This window comes from Octodon degus, unplaced genomic scaffold (assembly GCF_000260255.1).
Source record: "Octodon degus isolate 3935 unplaced genomic scaffold, OctDeg1.0 scaffold00012, whole genome shotgun sequence".
In the NCBI taxonomy this organism is placed as follows: Eukaryota; Metazoa; Chordata; class Mammalia; order Rodentia; family Octodontidae; genus Octodon; species Octodon degus.
Window position 1 is genome coordinate 10509343 of NW_004524588.1, and position 18418 is coordinate 10527760.

General features: G+C 46.6%; 1 protein-coding gene across 2 annotated transcripts in view; it reads left to right on the forward strand.

The window, feature by feature from the left end:
* The first annotated feature begins 5091 nt into the window (after positions 1-5091).
* The window catches only part of Aebp2 (AE binding protein 2), a 74449-nt gene continuing 61122 nt past the window's right edge, over positions 5092-18418 (forward strand). The window contains exon 1 of one of the 2 annotated variants that reach the window (XM_012513592.2): positions 5092-5959. In XM_012513592.2, the coding sequence (XP_012369046.1) occupies positions 5289-5959 (671 nt within the window). In that variant the 5' untranslated portion in view covers positions 5092-5288. The remainder of the gene's footprint in view (positions 5960-18418) is intronic. The other variant, XM_004626109.2, reaches the window with a different exon arrangement.

Sequence of the window (18418 nt, forward strand, 5' to 3'; positions counted from 1 at the left end):
AAAATACCATAGAAGTGAATTACTAGAATAATAAACAATTCATGACAAAATATAGTTGTTTGTTTAGACAAGGTCTTGCTATGTAGTTTAGGCTCGCCTTGAACTCATGGCGATCCTCCTGCCTTAGCCTCCCGAGTGTTGGAATTATAGGCTGTAAAATACAGTTTTTATTATAGGATTAGTGACCTCAGTAACCTGGAATGCACCATGATCACTACAGACACTGGCATGAAGTCTCTGCTCCAGGCTGGGGATGTGGGGTCATGGCTAGTTTGTCTAGCACGCATGAGGCCTAGGTTCAAACCCCCAGCATCAAAAAGAACAAAAAGTTCTAAGCGTTAGTTTCAGTCATGCGTGGAGGTATGTAATCCTCAGCCCAGGGAGGTTGAGGCCGGAGGACTGCCATGAGTCCGAAGCCTGAAATGCACCCTGAGCTCAAGGCTAGCCTGCACTGCATTTCAGGACCTAGTCTAAAAACAGAACAAAACAGAACGAAGGGCTGGACATGGTGGGCGTGGTGGTGCACATTTGTTACCTCAGGAGGCTGAGGCCACAGGGTCAGTGCAAGCCCGAGAAAAGTGAGCTCAAGACCAGCCTGAACTGCATAGCCAGATCCTGTCTCAGAGAGACAAAGGACCCACCAAAAAAGGATCTATGTCAACTTCTGCAGCCCGGTAGCTGCAGGCTGGACGCCCATCCCCTGGGGCGCCGCCTCCTGAGCTGAGTCCTTCAGTCCTTCCCCACAGTCCTCGCTGTCAGAAAGGTGGAGAGGTGGTGGCCCGGACGGAGGCTCAGAGCTACCCGGTGGAGTGGGCCCGGGACCTCAGGTAGGAGTGCGGTTTGCCCTGTCCTGTGTTTTCAGGTTATTTGCAGTGCCAGGCTCCTGGGATGGAAAACTGATGGCTTTTCCTCAAGAGGTCAGTTTCGAGCTGGCCGGGTCCCTGTGGTCTCTGGGATCTTGAGTAATCGTGGTTTTGGTGCTGTCATTACAGGGCCACAAATTCTCCTCGCTCGCCAGCTCTCCACCAGCTTTTCTGAGAGGTAGAGAGAGACATCGCATTCCAATGCCATCCCGTCTCTATTCAAAGTCCCGATTTCCTCTCTTTCCTTCTGTTACTGAAGATTGAGCAGTACAGTTCTTTATTAAATTTGAGACATGGTTGCCTCCTGTGGGAGGCTGAGGCAAGGGGACCATTTGGAGTTCAAGGCCATCCTGGGCTACATAGTGAGCTCCTGTCCCAGAGAAACAAAAGAAACGGTTTTCCTGAGACAGGGACTTGCTCACTTGACCAGGATATCTTTAAACTTTCCATGATCCTCACGACTCAGCCTCCCAAGTGGCTGAGATTACAGGCATGTGCCGCTACACTGGCTTTACCCATTGTCTTTTTTTCTTTTGTACCAAGAATTGAACTCAGGGCCTTGCACTTGCCAGGCAGGCACTAATGCACATTGTCTTTCCTTCTGCCTTTTTTGTTTGTTTCTTTCTTTCTTCCTTTCTGAACCCACGTATGTAGCCCAGGCTGGTCTGGAACTCACAATTCTCCACCTCAGTCTCCCAGATGCTGGGATTACGGGCAAGGGCCACAAACCAGACTCCTTTCCTTTCTTTTCTCCTTTCTTGTACTGGGGATTGAACTAGGGCTTTCCCTCAGCCACAGTCCCACACCTTTCAACAGTTGTTTACTTCTGAGATAGGGTCTAAGTCAACCCAGTCAGGCCTCCAACTTCGGACCTCTTTGCCTCAGCTTCCCAGGGAGCTGGGATTACAGGGTTGGTGACATCACCCCCGACTAAATTTGATCTCTTTAGTTTCCTAGCTATGCTCTGGTTAACTGCCATGTCACAATTAAACTTTCATTTATTTATTTAAACATATTATTTCTACTAGAGCTCTCACAGAATTCTACACTCCTTTTTTATTTATTGTTCTGTGGCAGGGTCAGGCTTTGAAATCGCGTTGTAGTGCGGGCTGGCCTGGAACTGGCGGTCATCCTCCTGCCTCAGCCTCCCAAGTGCTGAGGTCACAAGCAAGTGCCCCCAGGCCTGGCCTCCGTTCACTTTCTCAAAGCGTAGCTGGAGAGAGTGACGCTGGCGGCCGTGATCCTATCAGCACGCACACCCTGTCCGGTCAGAGGGTCGCGCAGGCTCCGAGAGACCGAGAGACCGCGGGGGGTGGTTAGGGAAGCCGGAAGCGAGCTGTGGTCACCTGATCGCCCCTTCGGAGCGCTGAGCTGGTGGCCGACCACGCTGCCGTCGCCTTGCGGTTGGGCTGCGGTGCCGACCGTGCGTCCCTCGTGTTTTCGGTGAGTGTGCAGGTACCGGAGGAACTGTCGCTCTCGGGATCATGTACTTGTTCCAGTTTGGAAGCTTTCGTGGGAGGAAACATTCTAGGTGACAGGCCAAGCCAGGACTTCGGTATTTGCGGGGGCATGTAGGACGAAGATGTAGGAGCACAGACACTGTGAATCAGAGTTTTTGTTCTTTGAGACAGGGTCTTGCTTTGTAGTACAGGTTGGCCTTGAACGCAGTACATAGCCCAGGCTGGCCTGGAGCTCTCTGCAGTCCTCCTGCCTCAGCCTACCCGTACTGGGATTACAGTTGTGCACTGTCATGCTCGGCCATTGCTTTTTGGCGGTGCGTGGGATCCAGCTCAGCTGTGGCCCCCTTCCTGGGGCAGGTGACCCCTTTCCCAGCTGCCTGAGGACAGCCCCAGGGTGGGATGGGAGTTGGGCCCCCCTCCAGCCTCCCTCAGCCGAGCAGCGCCTCCTCCGGTCGCAAAACACAGGCCAGCTTCACAGGCCTCCTAAGGTGGCAGGCCACTCAGCAAAACCCGTGGGCCTTTGTTCTCACCAGAACTCGGTCTTTTCACTGGCAGGACAGGATGGCCTTGCACCGCTCTTTCAGGAAGTTGAAGAACCTTTCTGTTGTTTTTCGACAAGGTCTCACAGTATAGTTTATTTATTTTTAATGTATTTGGTACAGGGTCTCACTAGGCAGCTCCGACTCGTAATGATCCTCCTATTTTCAGCCTCTCCAAGGCTGGGATTACAGGCTTGCAACATCACGTCCCTCCGGACTCTGTTGCCAGCTCAGCGCACCCTGGGGGCAGGGCCTATGAGGCCTATGGTGCCGGGGCTCCAACCTGATCCCTAAGCTTGCCTAGGCAGGCGCTTAGTTTGCTGAACTCTCGCCTGCCCTCACCATAGTTTAGATGGGCCTTCAATTCCGGCCTCGAATTCATAGCAGTCCTCGTTCCTCGGCCTCCTGCGAGCTGGAGTCTCGGTGGGCGTCATCACGTGCCCTTTGGAGAACATTAGAGTTGGCAGCTGTGTGATTGATCTGTAGTTTTTCGCATTTTGGAAGGGGCTCAAGGAACTGGGTATCAGAATTGTAAGAGAACTCTTCATTTGTCATGTGCGCTAATTTCTGAGAACACATTATCTCGGTGCTCGGATTCACAGGATGCAAAACTGCAAAGGAAGTGGGACTTGAACTCAGGACCTTGCACTTGCCATGCAGGTGCCAGTAACACTAAGCTATATCCCCAGCTCCAAGCCCCATTTCTGAAAGGTTCATTTCCAATAAAATTTTACTGTAGGTTCATTATGAATCTGCAAGTATTCAAAATACATCAATTTTGATCAGCTAAAAAGTGACTTTTTTAGTGAGACTTCTAAAGAGATTTATCTTGAGAAATACACAAACCACCCCCCCCCTTTTTTTTTTGGTCTTTTTGAGACAGGGTCTTCCTGTACAGTGCAGGCTGGCCTTGAGCTCACTTTGTAGTCCAGGCTGATCTCAAACACACAACGATCCTGCCTCAGCCTCCCCAGCGCTGGGATTATAGGCATGCACTGAAACGCCTCGCCAGAATTATTTGCAGCACGTGGGATGGAACCCGAGGGCACTGGACCCACTGAGCTGGGAATGAACCAGAGTTTGTTTTTTTTTTCCTTTGGTGGAACCGGGGATTGAACTCAAGGCCTTCTACTGAGCCCCAGAGCTTGCTTTTTTTAAATCTCGAGACAGGGTCTCTCAATTGCCAGGCTGGCCTGGAATCTGCCTTCTTCCTGCGTCAACCTGCAGGGTTCTACAGAAATGGGAGAGTGATCAACCGAAAAAAGTTCAAGTAATTAGAAAAAAATTCTGTCAGGGAGAGAGATTGTAAATTTATATTGCAAATGTAAATTCCAAAAGATTAAAGAAGTCGTGGAAATTATCAAGTATAAAAAGGGGAAAACGAGGTGTGGAGTAATTCGGGCACTTGGGAGGCTGAGGCAAGAAGCTGATCTTGGACAGTTTGAGGCCAGCCTGGGCTACACAGTGAAACCCTGTCTCACCACCACCATGGCTGTTGCCGGGCGACCGACAAAATAGCTGTGACAAGTTAGCAGAACAGAAGTATAACTTTAAACTCTACAAAGATGTATAGTATGCAGCCTTACAGAATTTTTATGGTGCTCATGAGCTTAGAAGTTTTCAGATTTGAACCAGAGACAACTGCTCACCTATCCTTGGGATAATAAAACAGGATGGATTAAAACCTGCGGGACCGCATTGCATGCACAGATTTGATACCGTGCATGGTGATTTGTTTTTGGTACTGGGATTGAAATCGGGTCTTACACCGAGCACAGGCCCCACCTCCTTTAAGAATTTTACAGACTTATTTGTGTATAGACAGGGTCCCGCTAAGTTTAAGTTCTCCAGGCAGGGCTCGGGGTTGCGATCGTCCCGCCTCAGCCTCCCAGAGTGCGAGAATCCCAGGAACGCTCACGCCACCAGGCATATTTTCCACGACCTCGGCTCGTGCGTCGTGGACTAAGGTCTCACCAGGCCAAGAACTTGCCCGCTGCCTGGCTCAGCGCCTGCACATCTGCGCGCTCCCCAGCCACCCTGGGAACGGGGCTGGCCCCCCGGAGCGGGAGTCAGAAAGCCCCCACGGCTTTCCGCAGCTCGGCGAAGGCGTGGGAAGCCCCTAGGAAACTCCGCGCTCGCGGCGGGGCGGGGTGGGGGCGGGGCGCGCGGCCTCCGCGGGAGGGAGGGGGCGCCGTCTCGCGTCGCTGCGCAGGCGCGCAGCTGTCTCGTCGGGAGTGCGCGGCCGGCCGCCTGTCCCCGCGCGGGCTCCGTAGCGCGTGTGCAGGCTGACGCAGCCCGCGGGCCCTCCTCCTGCTTTGCGGCGGCGGCCGAGTTTGGGGCGCTTGGGAGGGGGCGAGGGAGCCCGACTCGAGAGAGGGAGGCGGCGGCGGCGGCGGCGGGGAGCAGGAGGAGGAGCAGGCGCCGCCATGGCCGCCGCTATCACCGACATGGCCGACCTGGAGGAGCTCGCCCGCCTGAGCCCTCTGCCCCCTGGCAGCCCGGGCCCGGCGGCGCGGAGCCGGGCTGAGCCCCCCGAGGAGGAGGAGGAAGAGGAGGAGGAGGAAGAGGAGGCGGAGGCCGCGACGGTGGCGGCGCTGCTCCTGAACGGCGGGGGCGGCGGCGGCGGCGGCGGCGGCGCGGGGGGCGGCGAGGCGGAGACGATGTCGGAGCCGAGCCCCGAGAGCGCCAGCCAGGCCGGGGAGGACGAGGACGAGGAGGAGGACGACGAGGAGGAGGAAGAGGAGGAGGAGGACGAGAGCAGCAGCAGCGGCGCGGGCGAGGAGAGCAGCGCCGAGAGCCTGGTGGGCAGCAGCGGCGGGAGCAGCAGCGACGAGACGCGCTCGCTCAGCCCCGGCGCCGCCAGCAGCAGCAGCGGGGATGGCGACGGCAAGGAGGGCCTGGAGGAGCCCAAGGGACCGCGGGGCGGCCCGGGCGGCCTGGGGGGCGGCAGCAGCAGCAGCAGCGTCGTCTCGAGCGGCGGCGACGAGGGCTACGGCACCGGGGGAGGCGGAAGCAGCGCGACCTCCGGCGGCCGGCGCGGCAGCCTGGAGATGTCGTCGGACGGGGAGCCCCTGAGCCGCATGGACTCGGAGGACAGGTCAGTGCTGCGCCGCCGCCCCTCCCGTGCCTCCTTCCGGGGGCTCTTCCGTGACCCCCTCTGCGCCCCGAGTGCCGACCCCTCCCCCAGGCTCCGCTGGCGGGTCCCGCGCGGCCGCCGCGCCCCTCGCCTCGCCGCGGCTAGCGGCTTCCAACTCCAGCCTTCTCCCCCAACTCTCCTCTCCCCGCCCCCTTTCCGCGCCCCGCGGCCCTGCGCTCCTTGGCGACCTGAGGGCGGTCGGCTCCGGCTCGGGGACAGTCCCCACGCAGACGCAGAGCCCCTCGCGGAGCCGGAGAGGGCCTCGGGGTACACCTCGGTGCACAAGGTTAGCCTCCTGCGAGCGTGCTCGCGACACTTGTCAGAACTGTAATTGACAAGTGTTTCCAATATGGCTGGTCTCGCCCGGATTGAGCACAACTTCCTTGTGTAGGGAGGAGACCCCAAACTGGACCACTTTTCTCGACTTGGGAAAAAAAAAAAGACTATTGTTTTGTAGTATACCATTGCTTTCTTAAAAACCCTCATTTGTAGTCGGTGATGCAGTCTTCATCGTGATTTTTAATCTTTCACTACTTATTTTGTGGTCAGATCTGGGGCAAAGTTTAAAACACGTTAAAAAATCGTGGAAAAGAATAGCTGCAGGGTGTATTAACTGCAGAACGAGAGAGTTGGAACCTTTAAGAAAATGCATTCGAGAAGGTAAAGCATTAGGTGGCTTGAATTTTTCTGTTACACAGTTGTGTTTCAACGCGAGGGTCATGGTTTCAGTTAATGCTTTTCGAGTCGTCAGGGAGGCCTCGGAAGGAATTGCTGTTTTTCTAAAGCTTGTTATAGTAACGTGGAGACTGAAGAAAATGCACCCCGTGTTTTTGAGGACACTTAAGCAGTTGTAATAGTTGTAATAGATTTCAGTTTTTAATATCGTTACTTTCTATCACTTCGGAAAACTTTCGTAGTTTTAGTTGGTTTCTAATATAGATTTTAGTTAGAATCACACCATGCATATTTTAAAAGTATATTAGCTTTTACTTTGACCATCTGATATTTTGGTGAGTAGTAGACTTTTTAAGTCTATAATTTTGATTTAAGGTCTTGATTTCAGTTTTGTTTTGATTTATGAGTTTTAGGAATTCTGATTGTTACATGATATGAATGAACATTTTATACTTAATGCTACAAGGAGTACAAAGGCCTATTTTGAAAGTCTAATAAATTGTTTTTGACATTTACTTTTACATCTAGTTAACGTATTTCACGTTATCTTGAATGGGTGTAAAATAAACCGTTCAAACATTAAAACAGTTGCAAAACTCTATAGGTATGGGTAGAAAGAATGTTTTTTCGAAGATTTAAAGTTGACGTGTGAAGTGCACAGTAAAGCATGTGCTATATATCGCTTTACTCTGCTTACATTGGTTACACTATATTTGAAAGTTGACTTTAGTTCATAGTCCTTCTCTACAGGTTTTTTTGTTTAGTGTACATACATACACTTGCTTGGCACTGCACAGTTCCAGTGTCTCCATCTCATTCTCATAGTTATGCTTCGAGAGGTGTTACTTTGACTTCCATTTATTTAGCAAATGAAAAAAAAGCAAGTTGAGCAGCTTATTCAAAACAGCCTGGAGCCAGGTACAATGCAAAGGCCCCTATTTGGGAGGCTGAGATAGGAGGATCACAAGTTGGGGCCTAGCAGTTTAGGGGTCTCTCTCCCTGTCTCTCTCTGTCTCTGGTCTCTCTCTCTGTCTCTGTCTCACACACATGCCCACACACAGGGTTATGCATGAGGTTCAGTGGTGGTGAACTGGCATATATGGAGAGGGCTTGAGTTCAATCTCCAGTTCCATAAAAAAAAAAAAAAAACCTGGTAAGTATGATATAGAAATGGTAGAACTGGATCTAAATGAAGGTTCTCAAGTCCTGTATTACCATTTCTCCAAAGTTAGAATAATTCACTTTAAATAGCAAGTGAAATATGTTAAGAGTTCTTTAAACTACACTGGTCAAGTAATAGTTCAGCAAGTGGAGTTTTTGGTTTCATTTGACATATAGTACTCATTTGAACATCTCAGAATAAAGAATTAGAGATTGGTGTTACAAGTCCTAATAAGGCTTAAACTTAATACCTGAGTATACTTACTTTTCTGTACTTAAAACATTAGAAACTATAAAGTATTTCAGGATAATGGAGTTGTCACTTGTACAGGAGAAGAAGTGAATTACTGGTTTGTGATCTTGATAATCTAAACTGCCCTTGTTGGCATTGAGGTTTTTGTTGTCATTGTTTTTGAGAGTTACTTTTTATGGTTATTGGGGCTTTCTGAACTTGGGGCATCTGTACACTCAGAGTCTCAAGTTACCAAACTGTCCTTCCAGTGGCAATTCTGTCAACCATCCAAGTACTCTACAGCAATTATAGGCCTGCATGTGGCCTAAGTCTATTTTGTACAAGGAAAGCATCCTTTTTTTTTTTTTTTTAATGAATTTAGGACAGGGTGTATAGGGTCTCACTATGTAGATTGGAGTAGATCTGACTCAGTGTTTTCAGCCTCTCAAGCGCTGGAATTACAGGTGTGCCGCCACACTGAGTCTCAATCACCACCTCAGCTGGCCCTGGGGTCGAGGCTGGCACTGCACATGCCCCAGCTGTGCTTTGCTTAAACAGGTGCTTCAGTCTGCTGAGGTATCTGGCTGGCCCTAGGATCTGTTATTCTTAAAACTATTTTTTAGATTACAGCAGATTGGAGTGAAGTCTTGAGTTCATGGTAGAAAGTCATTTTTGCTGTTGTTTTGAGACAAGGTCTCACTATGTAGTTCAGGCTGGCCTTGAACTCACTATGTCTCCCAGGCTGGCCTTGAGCTCCCAGCAATCCTGCCTCTGCCTCCCAGATGCAGGGACTTCAGGTGTACTCCCATCTGGCTAGAAAGTCTTTATTTTTGTAATTCATAGAAGAGTATAATGAAAGTGCTTTTAAAAATGTGTCATTTTATGGTTGCAGTTCTATTGTCATTACACCTTTATTTAGAAAGTCTGTTTTTTTCATTTAAATTCCATTGTACTTTTGAATTTATCTGCTATGCACTAGAATTTTCAAGTTTCTTACATGTTTTTTTTTTTTTTTTTTTTTTTTAAAGAAAATAATACAGATTTTACTTTATTTTTGAGACAAGGTCACACTGGTGATTCAGGCTGGCTTTGAAGTCACTATGTATATGTAGCTCAGCTCATGCTGGCCTTGAACTTGTAACAGTCCTGCTTCAGCTTCCCATTGTGCCATAAGATGGACTATTGGGGGGTATATTTACCTGTGAGATACCACTGAAAGCTAGCTTGTGTTTTGCTTTGTTTTCGTTGTCTTTTTTTTTTTTTTTTTTTTTGCGGATCCGGGGATTGAACTCAGGCCCTTGCGCTTGCCAAGGAAGTGCTTACTCCACTGAGCCATGTCCCCGGCACTTGTGTTTTACTTTGTACTTAAACTTAAGTACTTTTAGTAAGATTAACATGTTTTACATTAATTTGAAGTGAACTTTTGAAAACTATTTTTTATACATTTCATTTTAATTCAGTTTTCTAATATATCATAAAAAAGTATAAGAAAGAATAGTTTAAGAACTGTTGAATAAATGTTGTCTAAGTATAATTAAATGCCACCCCTGTACTGAAATATATATTGATACTGGAAAATTTCAAATAGTAGCCCGAAGTGGTGGCATACACCTTAGTCTCAGCACTCAGGAGGAGGGTGGCCACAAGTTTAAGGCCAGCCTGAGCTGCATAATGCCACCCTTTCTCAAGAACCAAAAATACAAAAAATTGATTATTTTAGTTTCCCAAGTATTACAAGCTATTAATCGGATTGCAGAGTAAAGTACTACCTTTAATTTATGGGTATAGGTATGTTCATGATGACCTGTATTTTAGGGTTTTTATTTTTTGTTCTTTATGTTTTTATTTTTATATAAGGATTTCTTTTCTTCTCCATTTAGAATGTAGGTCAAAATTTACTTTGGAAAAGATAGAATCACTTTCAGCCACTTTTACCAGCCTTTTTTTTTTTTTTTTTTTTTTTTTTTGCAGTACCAGGGATCAGACTCAGGACCTTGTGCTTACTTTACTAGGCAGGCGTTTGTGCCACTAAGCTATATTATCCTGGCCCCTTACCAGCCTTTCTGAGTGTACCCAGTGGTCAAGTGAAAAGTGCCCGTATAAGCTTGGCACTTTTGATAGGTTGGGTAGAGAATGTGGTCGGCAGGGGCCATGGCTTTTACCGTTTTACGGGTCAGAGGTTGAAATTCCAGTTCGGTTGCAGGTTTTGAGGTATAGTTTGCTTTAATGTTAGGTTTTGCTTTCGTGTTTTTTTGAGGCAGGATCTTACTGGATACTTCAGGCTGACCTTGTCCCAGGCTGGCCTTGAACTGAGGGGTTTCTGCCTCAGCCTTCAAAGTGCTGCTTTGGAGATTGCCTGCCAGTTGCCCAGGTGCTTGTTAGGAAAACAGGCTTACAGCTCACTGTCCCAGGAGTGTCTGAAGGTCTTTTTCTGCTATGGTACACAGGCCAAACTTTTAAACCACATGACATGTTGAGGTTGTCATTAAAATTTGAGGATTGTATGATGGAGGCAACTCAGTGCTTTGGTGTATACTCCTGTTTTGAGCTAGAGCTCTCTTAGATACTTCTTTCATTTCTAAAGCAGTTGCCTATAGTCTGTTCAGAACTGTTTCTTGCTTCTCTTTTGACTTTCATTGTATTTAGGGAAAAGAGCTTCCTGTAGATCTGAGTATTCATTGATAACATACTGTAACTCAAGTTTGGCTTTGTGCTAAAAATGAAACAAGGGCAATTAAAAAAACCTACATATTTCAAGATTGTACTTAATATGGAGGTCCAAGGAGCCATTTTACTTCTAAGAAGCATTGAGACCATGTTGTTGGATTAGCTAGGGAATCCTGCATGTGAGCGAGATTGTAGCAGACATAGATATTACTAGTGCAGGACTTTCTGTGTGGGCCATAGGAGGGCAGAATGCTTTCCACTTCATCTATCGTGTGTTAGTTTGGCTTTATTTCTTCTAGCGGGAAACTTCATACTTTGCCTGTTTCATTGGCTATTTTTTGCTGGATGACAGATTTCTCCACGTGTAGCACTGAATGGCTCAGGGTCTGGGGGAGGGAGAGGTGCAGTGAAGGTGCTGGCGGGACTGTGGTAGGATGGGAAGCGCTGTGGGGCTCCCTGAGCACCCACACTGATCTGACCTCCTCAGCACTTCTCCCTGCCTTGCTGCTCCCTTATGGCCCAGGTAAACCTCTTTATATGTCTTCAAGCCTTCTTTAGCAGATGCGCTTTTCTTGATTTTCTTTTTATAGATTCTGATACTTTCAATTGCTTCAAATTTTTAGTGACAAACCTTTATAATCCACCCTAGTAGTGCAGTGAATGATGTTTTCCTGTCGTTTTTTGTCCCTGTAATTCCCTTGTTTTTTTTTTTTTTTTTCTCTTTCATTGGTGGAGGGATGTAGACCATTGTGGTGGAAAGAGCGTGTAATCCGAAACTAAGGATCATTCAGGTTCTAGTATGTCATGATTTTGAGTAATATATTGTAGCCTTAGTTCCTCAGGTGCAAACCAGGGTTAGGTGTTAATTCTGAGAGACTGAATAAAATAATTGTTGCTAAAAAGGTATTATAAAGAGCTCATGTTGTATGACTGACTGCTTTATCTTTGCTGTTGCAGTGGCATTTTTGAGGTCAGAACAGTTTTGCCCATTTTGATCTTTGTGGTACCTAACACAGCATTGGATATCATGAGCCCTCGATGTTTTAGCAGTGACTTGAGATGCCAAAATAGGGTTTAACATCTTAATACTTCAGGCTTCTTGTTTACAAAAGGGGACAATACCAATTCTTATTCCATAAGATTGTTCTGGGTTCTATGTGAAGTGTTTGGTGCACAGCTCTTTAGTGTTACTCCAGTATATGGCAGGCATTTACTCTACAAATGTAGAGGATGGATCTCTGTGTGCCAGCTACTGCTTGTGCTGGGGGTTCAGCCTTGAGTAAAAGAAGGCTCTGACCTGACTGCAACCACAGGCTGTACAAATATGAAACAGCATTTTAAAAATTAGCAATCCTCCTGCCTTACTTTCCTGGTACTGGGTTTATAGGTGTGTGCTGCATGACAGGGCATGGACAGATGTGTTCCCAGTGTAGGGGTCGAACCCAGGGCCTTCACACTGAGCTACATCCCTAACCTACCAGTCAGTCCATCTGCCTGCCATCCCACTTGCCCTCCCCCCATCCCTCATTTCCTCCTTTTCTTTCATTTGTGGTAACGGAGGTTAAACTCAGGACCTTTCACTTGCTAGGCAGGTACTTATGCCTCAGAGGGCTATCTCTTCCTCAGCCTTAGTGTCTTGTTTTTAGACAGGGTCTCCACTATGCACTTGGGGCCTGCTTTGAACTCACGTTGTAGCCCAGGCTGGCTGGAAACTTGCAGTGATCCTTTTGCCTCAGCTTCCTGAGTGTTGGGATTACAACTGTTTTTTTCTTATTTCTTTTTCTTCAGAGACAGCATGTTCTAAAGTTCTAATTTGTTCAGGCTGGGCTTGAATTTGTGGTCTTCTTGCCTTGGTGTTCTCTTATGCTGCTTTACATCAGGAAGCAGATATTTAATAACCAAAAAATCACTTTACAAAGAGTTAAATGTATGGCAAGTGTCTGCAGACGAGTCCTGCAGAAACTTGCAAATATGGTAGGATAAACCTTTTCACTTAAAAAGATAGAGGGGCCAGGGATATGTAGCTCAGTGACACAAGCGCCTCCCTGGCAAGTGCAAGGTCCTGAGGGTCCTGAGTTCAATTCCTGATACTCACATGCAAAAGAAAAGATTTATGTATCTGTACACACATGCCTATACACCTATGTGCATACAAAGTATGAAATCCGTATGTTTTTTGCAGTGGGTTTGAACTCAACATGCTAGTCAGGGGGCTGCATGTGTTAGTGTGCTTTCAGTACTCTGGAAAGCTGAAGCAGGAGAAGCCCAAGTTTGAGCTCAACCTGGGCAAGTCAGTAACTTAGAGTCTCAGTCCATGCAAGTGCATGGTCATGCGCTCACTCGCTCTCTGTGTGTCTCTCTGTGTCTGTCTCACTCTCAGTCTCTCTCTCTCTCGCTCTCTCCCTTCTCTCCCTCCCTCCCCCATGTAAATCTTAGTGTGAAGACCTTGGGTTCAATCCCCTGTACCCTACCTGCCAAAAAAAACAGCTAGGAAGCACCCTCTGTTCAACTTTTATCTCCACACTTTAAAGCTTACTGGTGTAGCTGGGTGTGGTGGCACCCAAGTATTACGGGAAAATGGAAATGTGGGAAAGAAGTTTGGGAACTGTAAGACCCGGTTAGCTGGAAGTAGGACTGTTAGGAACCTAGGACGTTGGAGTTATTTAGCGGAGGTAGGAAAAGTAATGTTTTGGAGCCGAATCAAAGGAAAGTAAACCTAATTTCCTTGGGACCCTTAAGAAAATCAGTTATTTCTGAAGGAAAAGCTTTTTGCTTGAGAATTTTCATTTAGTTTCTCAATATTTCTAGACACACCATCACCAAAATAACTAAATTGAGCCAATCCATTGATGACCCCTGTCTCCAGAGCCATTCCTTTTCCCCAGTAAATTTTTCTACTTTTTTTTTTTTAACCTGTATTTTTTTAGTTGAATTGTTTCTTTAGATGGGGGTTATTTTTTGTTTTCAGTGCTGAGGACCAAACCCAGGGCTTCCAGCTTGCTAGGCAAGTGTCCTACCACTGAGTCAAATCCCTAGCCCCCCTCCCCTTTTGTTATTATTTATTTATTTGGTACAGGGTCTTGCTACACAGCTCGAACTTGTAGTGATTCTCTTGTCTCAGCCTTTCCATTGGGATTACAGGCATGTGCCATCATGCTTGGTTTCATTAGCTGGCATGGCATGGCATGGGACCACAAGGCACGATGCCATACTGGGGATGGAACCTGGGTCCTGCTGCTTGCCAGGCAGGTGCTTAGGCAGCTGAGCTGTCTCCCCAGCCCCAATTTGTCTACTCTTAATAAAAAAAAGAACAGAAAAGGAAAAGGAAAACAACTAAATTTAAAACAATGTTGAGCAGTGACAGCATGAAACATTAAATCAGGAACTAACTCAATTTAGCATCTCTGAAGTTGCTCACACATCTGTAAGGTGACAGCTGTGTTGCAGCGTGGGGTGAGGGGACATGGCACATGTGGAGAGCAGGCCTTGGGTCTGTTGGGTTTAGCCTTCACAGTTCTCTCCTCTAAGTGTGAGTAGGGGCGGGAAGCCCTAGTAGGAGCCCTGAAATGAGAAAGGAGGCCTTTACCAGCTACCTTTCCTAGTAATTTAGGCTCAGATATGTGGTTTCTGCTGCAGACCTGACACGGACCTTAAATGGACCTCGGGCTGGTAAGAAGCACAGGGACCAAGCTTCATCCCCAGCACCACCTGCTGCTCCCGCCCCGCCCCGCAAGCCAGTAATCCAGCGCTGGGGAGACTGAAAACTGGAGAATCACTAGGAGTCCGAGCTGTGTAGTGAGACCCTGTACCAAATACATAAATAAATAAAAGTAAATGGACCTCAAGACAAAAACATAATAGTGTGTATTCTCCCCTCTTTACAAAACTCAGAATGTTGCCAGGTGCAGCTTTGTTATATCTTGGCTTTTAAGATTATTTTAAAGAGGTGTTTCTGGTTTCAAAAGCCACTGTATTTCTGTTTCATATTTATGGTGGTGTATTGTCCATTTGTGCTTCTCTGCAGGCAGTAATTAGGATTATTTTTTTTTGTTTTTTCTTTTTTATTTATTTATTTTTTAAATTTATTTATTTATTTAGTGTGTGTGTGTGTGTGCGCGCGTGTGTGGCCAGCTCAGCCCACTAGGGGGCGGGGCTGGCTGGCATGTGGTGCTGGGGGATTGAACTGCTGTCCCTGTGCTCTGCTAAGCTTGTTCTAAGTAGGTGCTTTAGACCACTGAGCCATCTAACCAGCCCTGTAATTAGGATTATTATTGTGCTGTATTTGAACTTGGAGCCTCATGCATTTGGGGCGAGCACTTTACTGCTGAGCAAGCTGTTTGCTTGGCCTTGTTTAATTTTTTTCTTTTTCTTTTGAGACCGTTTCTCACTGTGTAGTGCTGGGTCTGCCGACCTAGTATAGTATTTTTAAGAGTAAAGACCAGGATATATTTTAATAGCAGAATGGCAGTACTGGGAATTGACCAGAAAGCATTAAAGAACGTTTCCAGCCCTTGATATGTATTCCTTTTTTTTTTTTTTTTTGCTGTACTGGGGATTGAACTCAGGGCCCTACGCTTGCCAGGCAAGTGCTTATTCTACTGAGCCATCTCCCCAGCCCCTGATATTTATTTCTGAGACGGGGTCTCACTAAAGTTGCCCATGCTGGCCTAGAATTTTGGGATTCTCTTTCCTCAGTTTGAGCTAGGATCATAGATGTGTGTGACAATGCCCAACTTCTTTATATTTCAGAGGCCTGGCAGTGTTAGGGCTCTTACTATGTTGCTCAGGCTGGCCCAAGTGTTTGGGGCTGAAGCCACCTTCCTCCACTATCCAAGAATTTGGGACTCTGGGTGTGTGCCACCCCACCAGTACAGGTCTTCTTTCCATACATCTAGCATTTAACCTTTTGTGGTCCCTGAATGAGCTGTTTATGTTTAGTAACTCAGTGATTCCTTAAAGTGAATTGGATGTGGAAGGACCAGAGGACCTACTGCATGCTTCCTGTATTACTGTTAATAGTTGTGTGGCCACATGAGGCAAAAAGTGAACGGTGCTTGCTTATTTATTTATCTGTATCACCTTATGTTAGACCAGATTTTCACTATGTAGTTCAGGCTGGCCTTCAACTCTTAGTGATCCTCCTCCTGCCTCAGCCTCGCAAGTGCTGTGAGTGCAGGCGTGTGCTACATGCCTGGTTGTGGGTAGTTTTTCTTTTTTTTGCGGGACTGGTGATTGAACTCAGAATCCGAGCTTGCCAGGCAAGTGCTTATTCTATTGAGCTGTCTCCCCGGCCCCCGGTAGTTTTTTTCTTTTTTTTAACACTGGCATTATATGTGTGTGCCACTGTGCTTGGCTTTATAACATTTTAAACACATGTCCCCTTCTGTATGCACATTTTGCTTGAGATCTTTAAAAGAAAGTGAAAGATCACTCTTTATTGAATCAACTGAAATAGGATGTTTCTACTATTACACTTTTTTTTTTTCATTGTAGTACAGGGTCTACAGGGTCTCACTGTGTAGATTGGACTCGTAGTAATTCTCCTGTTTTCAGCCTCCCAAGTGCTGGGATTATAGGTGCACGCCACCACACCTGTCTAAGCGCAGTGCCAGGGCACTGCACACGGGGATTGAACCCTGACCACTGCGCTCTGCCTAAGAAGGCACTTTAGTCCTTTGAGCTATCTGGCCAGCCCTACACTTTTCTTTTTTTACCAATCTTTTTTAATATAACTGCTGGTCTGTTGACTGTGGGAATGTAGGTGGAGTAATCTTGGAGCTAGACCTGAGATTAGGAGCAAATGTAAAATAACATGCAGTGCGCAGTGGTGACGACAGGCAGCGATTTCATCACTGTTGCACAGAGTCCCATGTGGCCAGTTTAATGAGTGATGCTGGGTTTTGGGGAGAAAATCTTTCATCTTTATCTAAAGAAATAATTATGGGGATATAGACTAGTCTTTTTTTTATTAGAAAAATCTATTTTAGCTTTTAAATTATAGTGATGATAGCTTATAATTATAGTAATGATAGTAATATCTTGGTTTTGGCTAATAATTTTTAGTGTGCTTCTAATGTTTTATGATTATCTCAGAGTGACAGCCATTTATTACGCTTACCTTACCATTCCTGCTTAAATTTGTCATTAAAAACCATGATCATCTGGGCATGATGGCACATACCTGTAATCCTAGCACTCTGGGAGGCTGAGGCAGGAAGGTTTCCTAACTTGGGTTTGATCTTTGGTACTACAGAAAATAAAACAGGAGACAGAACTATTTACTAGGTGTGGGAGTTTGCAGTAAGTGAGTTTTATGTTTGATTCACAGTCCAGATTAATCAGATCAGGAAAGCAGAATTCCTTCCACTTTGGCTGAGCAGGAGGGCCTGAGGGAAATTTGACATAAATAACACGTACTATAAAATAGGCACTTACCTGTGCTTTCCTTCTTGCTTCTGAGTTTAGGGACCTGAAAGCCAGCCTACAGCACCACAGCAGTTTGAAAAGCAAGTCTAGCTGGCTTTACAGAAATCCAGTTTGGCCTAAATGTCTTAAATCTGGTTCAAGACCAGTTCTTTTACTTTCTTTCTTTTTTCTTTTTTTTTTTTTTTTGTTTTGTTTTTTGTTTTTTGTTTAACAAGACCAGTTCTTACTCACTTTTTTTTTTAAATAAGTATAAAAGGGAAGTACTGGCTACGGAGATAGCTCAGTGGTCTAAACACCTGCCTAGGCAAGCACAAAGACCAGAGTTCAGTTTTCAGTACCCCATGCTATACTGGCTCCATCGCAGGCATGCTGAACCGGCCATCAAGACCAGGTGTGGTGGTGCATGCCTGTAAATGCAGTGCTGGGGAGGCTGAAACAGGAGGATCACTATGAGTCTAAGCTGTGTAGTGAAACCCTGTAGCAGATAGATACAAAATTTTTAAAAAGGGGTTGGAGGGGCGACTGCTTACACCTTGGTGCCTGGAATGAATATAGGAGTTGGCTCTTTTTTTCTTCTTATACCCTCTCCCTCTTTTTCACACTGAGCTACAGCCCTAGTTCTTCTTAGTTTTTGGGACAGTCTCGCTGAGTTGCCCAAACTAGCCCTGGACGTTTGATCTTCCTGCCTTAGCCTCCTAAGCAGCCAGGGGTACACCACTAGGCTTGCCTCGAGTTGGAGAGGTTTTTTTTTTTTTTGGTAGGGGTGTGGGGGACAGAGTCTTGCTGTGTAGTTCATACTAGCCTTAAAAACTCACTTGTGTGCCGGCTAGCCTTGAACTTCGTGATCTTCCTGCCTCAGCCTCTCAAGTGCTGAGATTTCAGGGATGCACCACCACTACTGGTGCAAGTTGGAGTTTGTGTTTATATCATGAGGCTCCTAGTTCTGGTGGTGTAATTTCTAAATTTGGAAGGAAATCTAGAAGACGGTATTCCCTGTTATTGACTTTGAATTTATTAATGTAATCAACTTGTAGGAACTCAATTTAGGTTTCCCTTGCTGTGGCCTCGTTTGGGCAGGGCTCAGCAGGATTAGTTTATTTCTGGGTGTACAGCATCAGCTTGTGTGTAGTGAGGGTGCAAGGCTGAGCACTGGCACTGTCAGGAAGTGCTGTGATGCTGCAGGCCACATGCCTGGAAGCTGGGCTGGGGAGACGGGTAGCTGTGGACAGAGCAGCAGGTTTCTCTAGCCCCTTCACAGG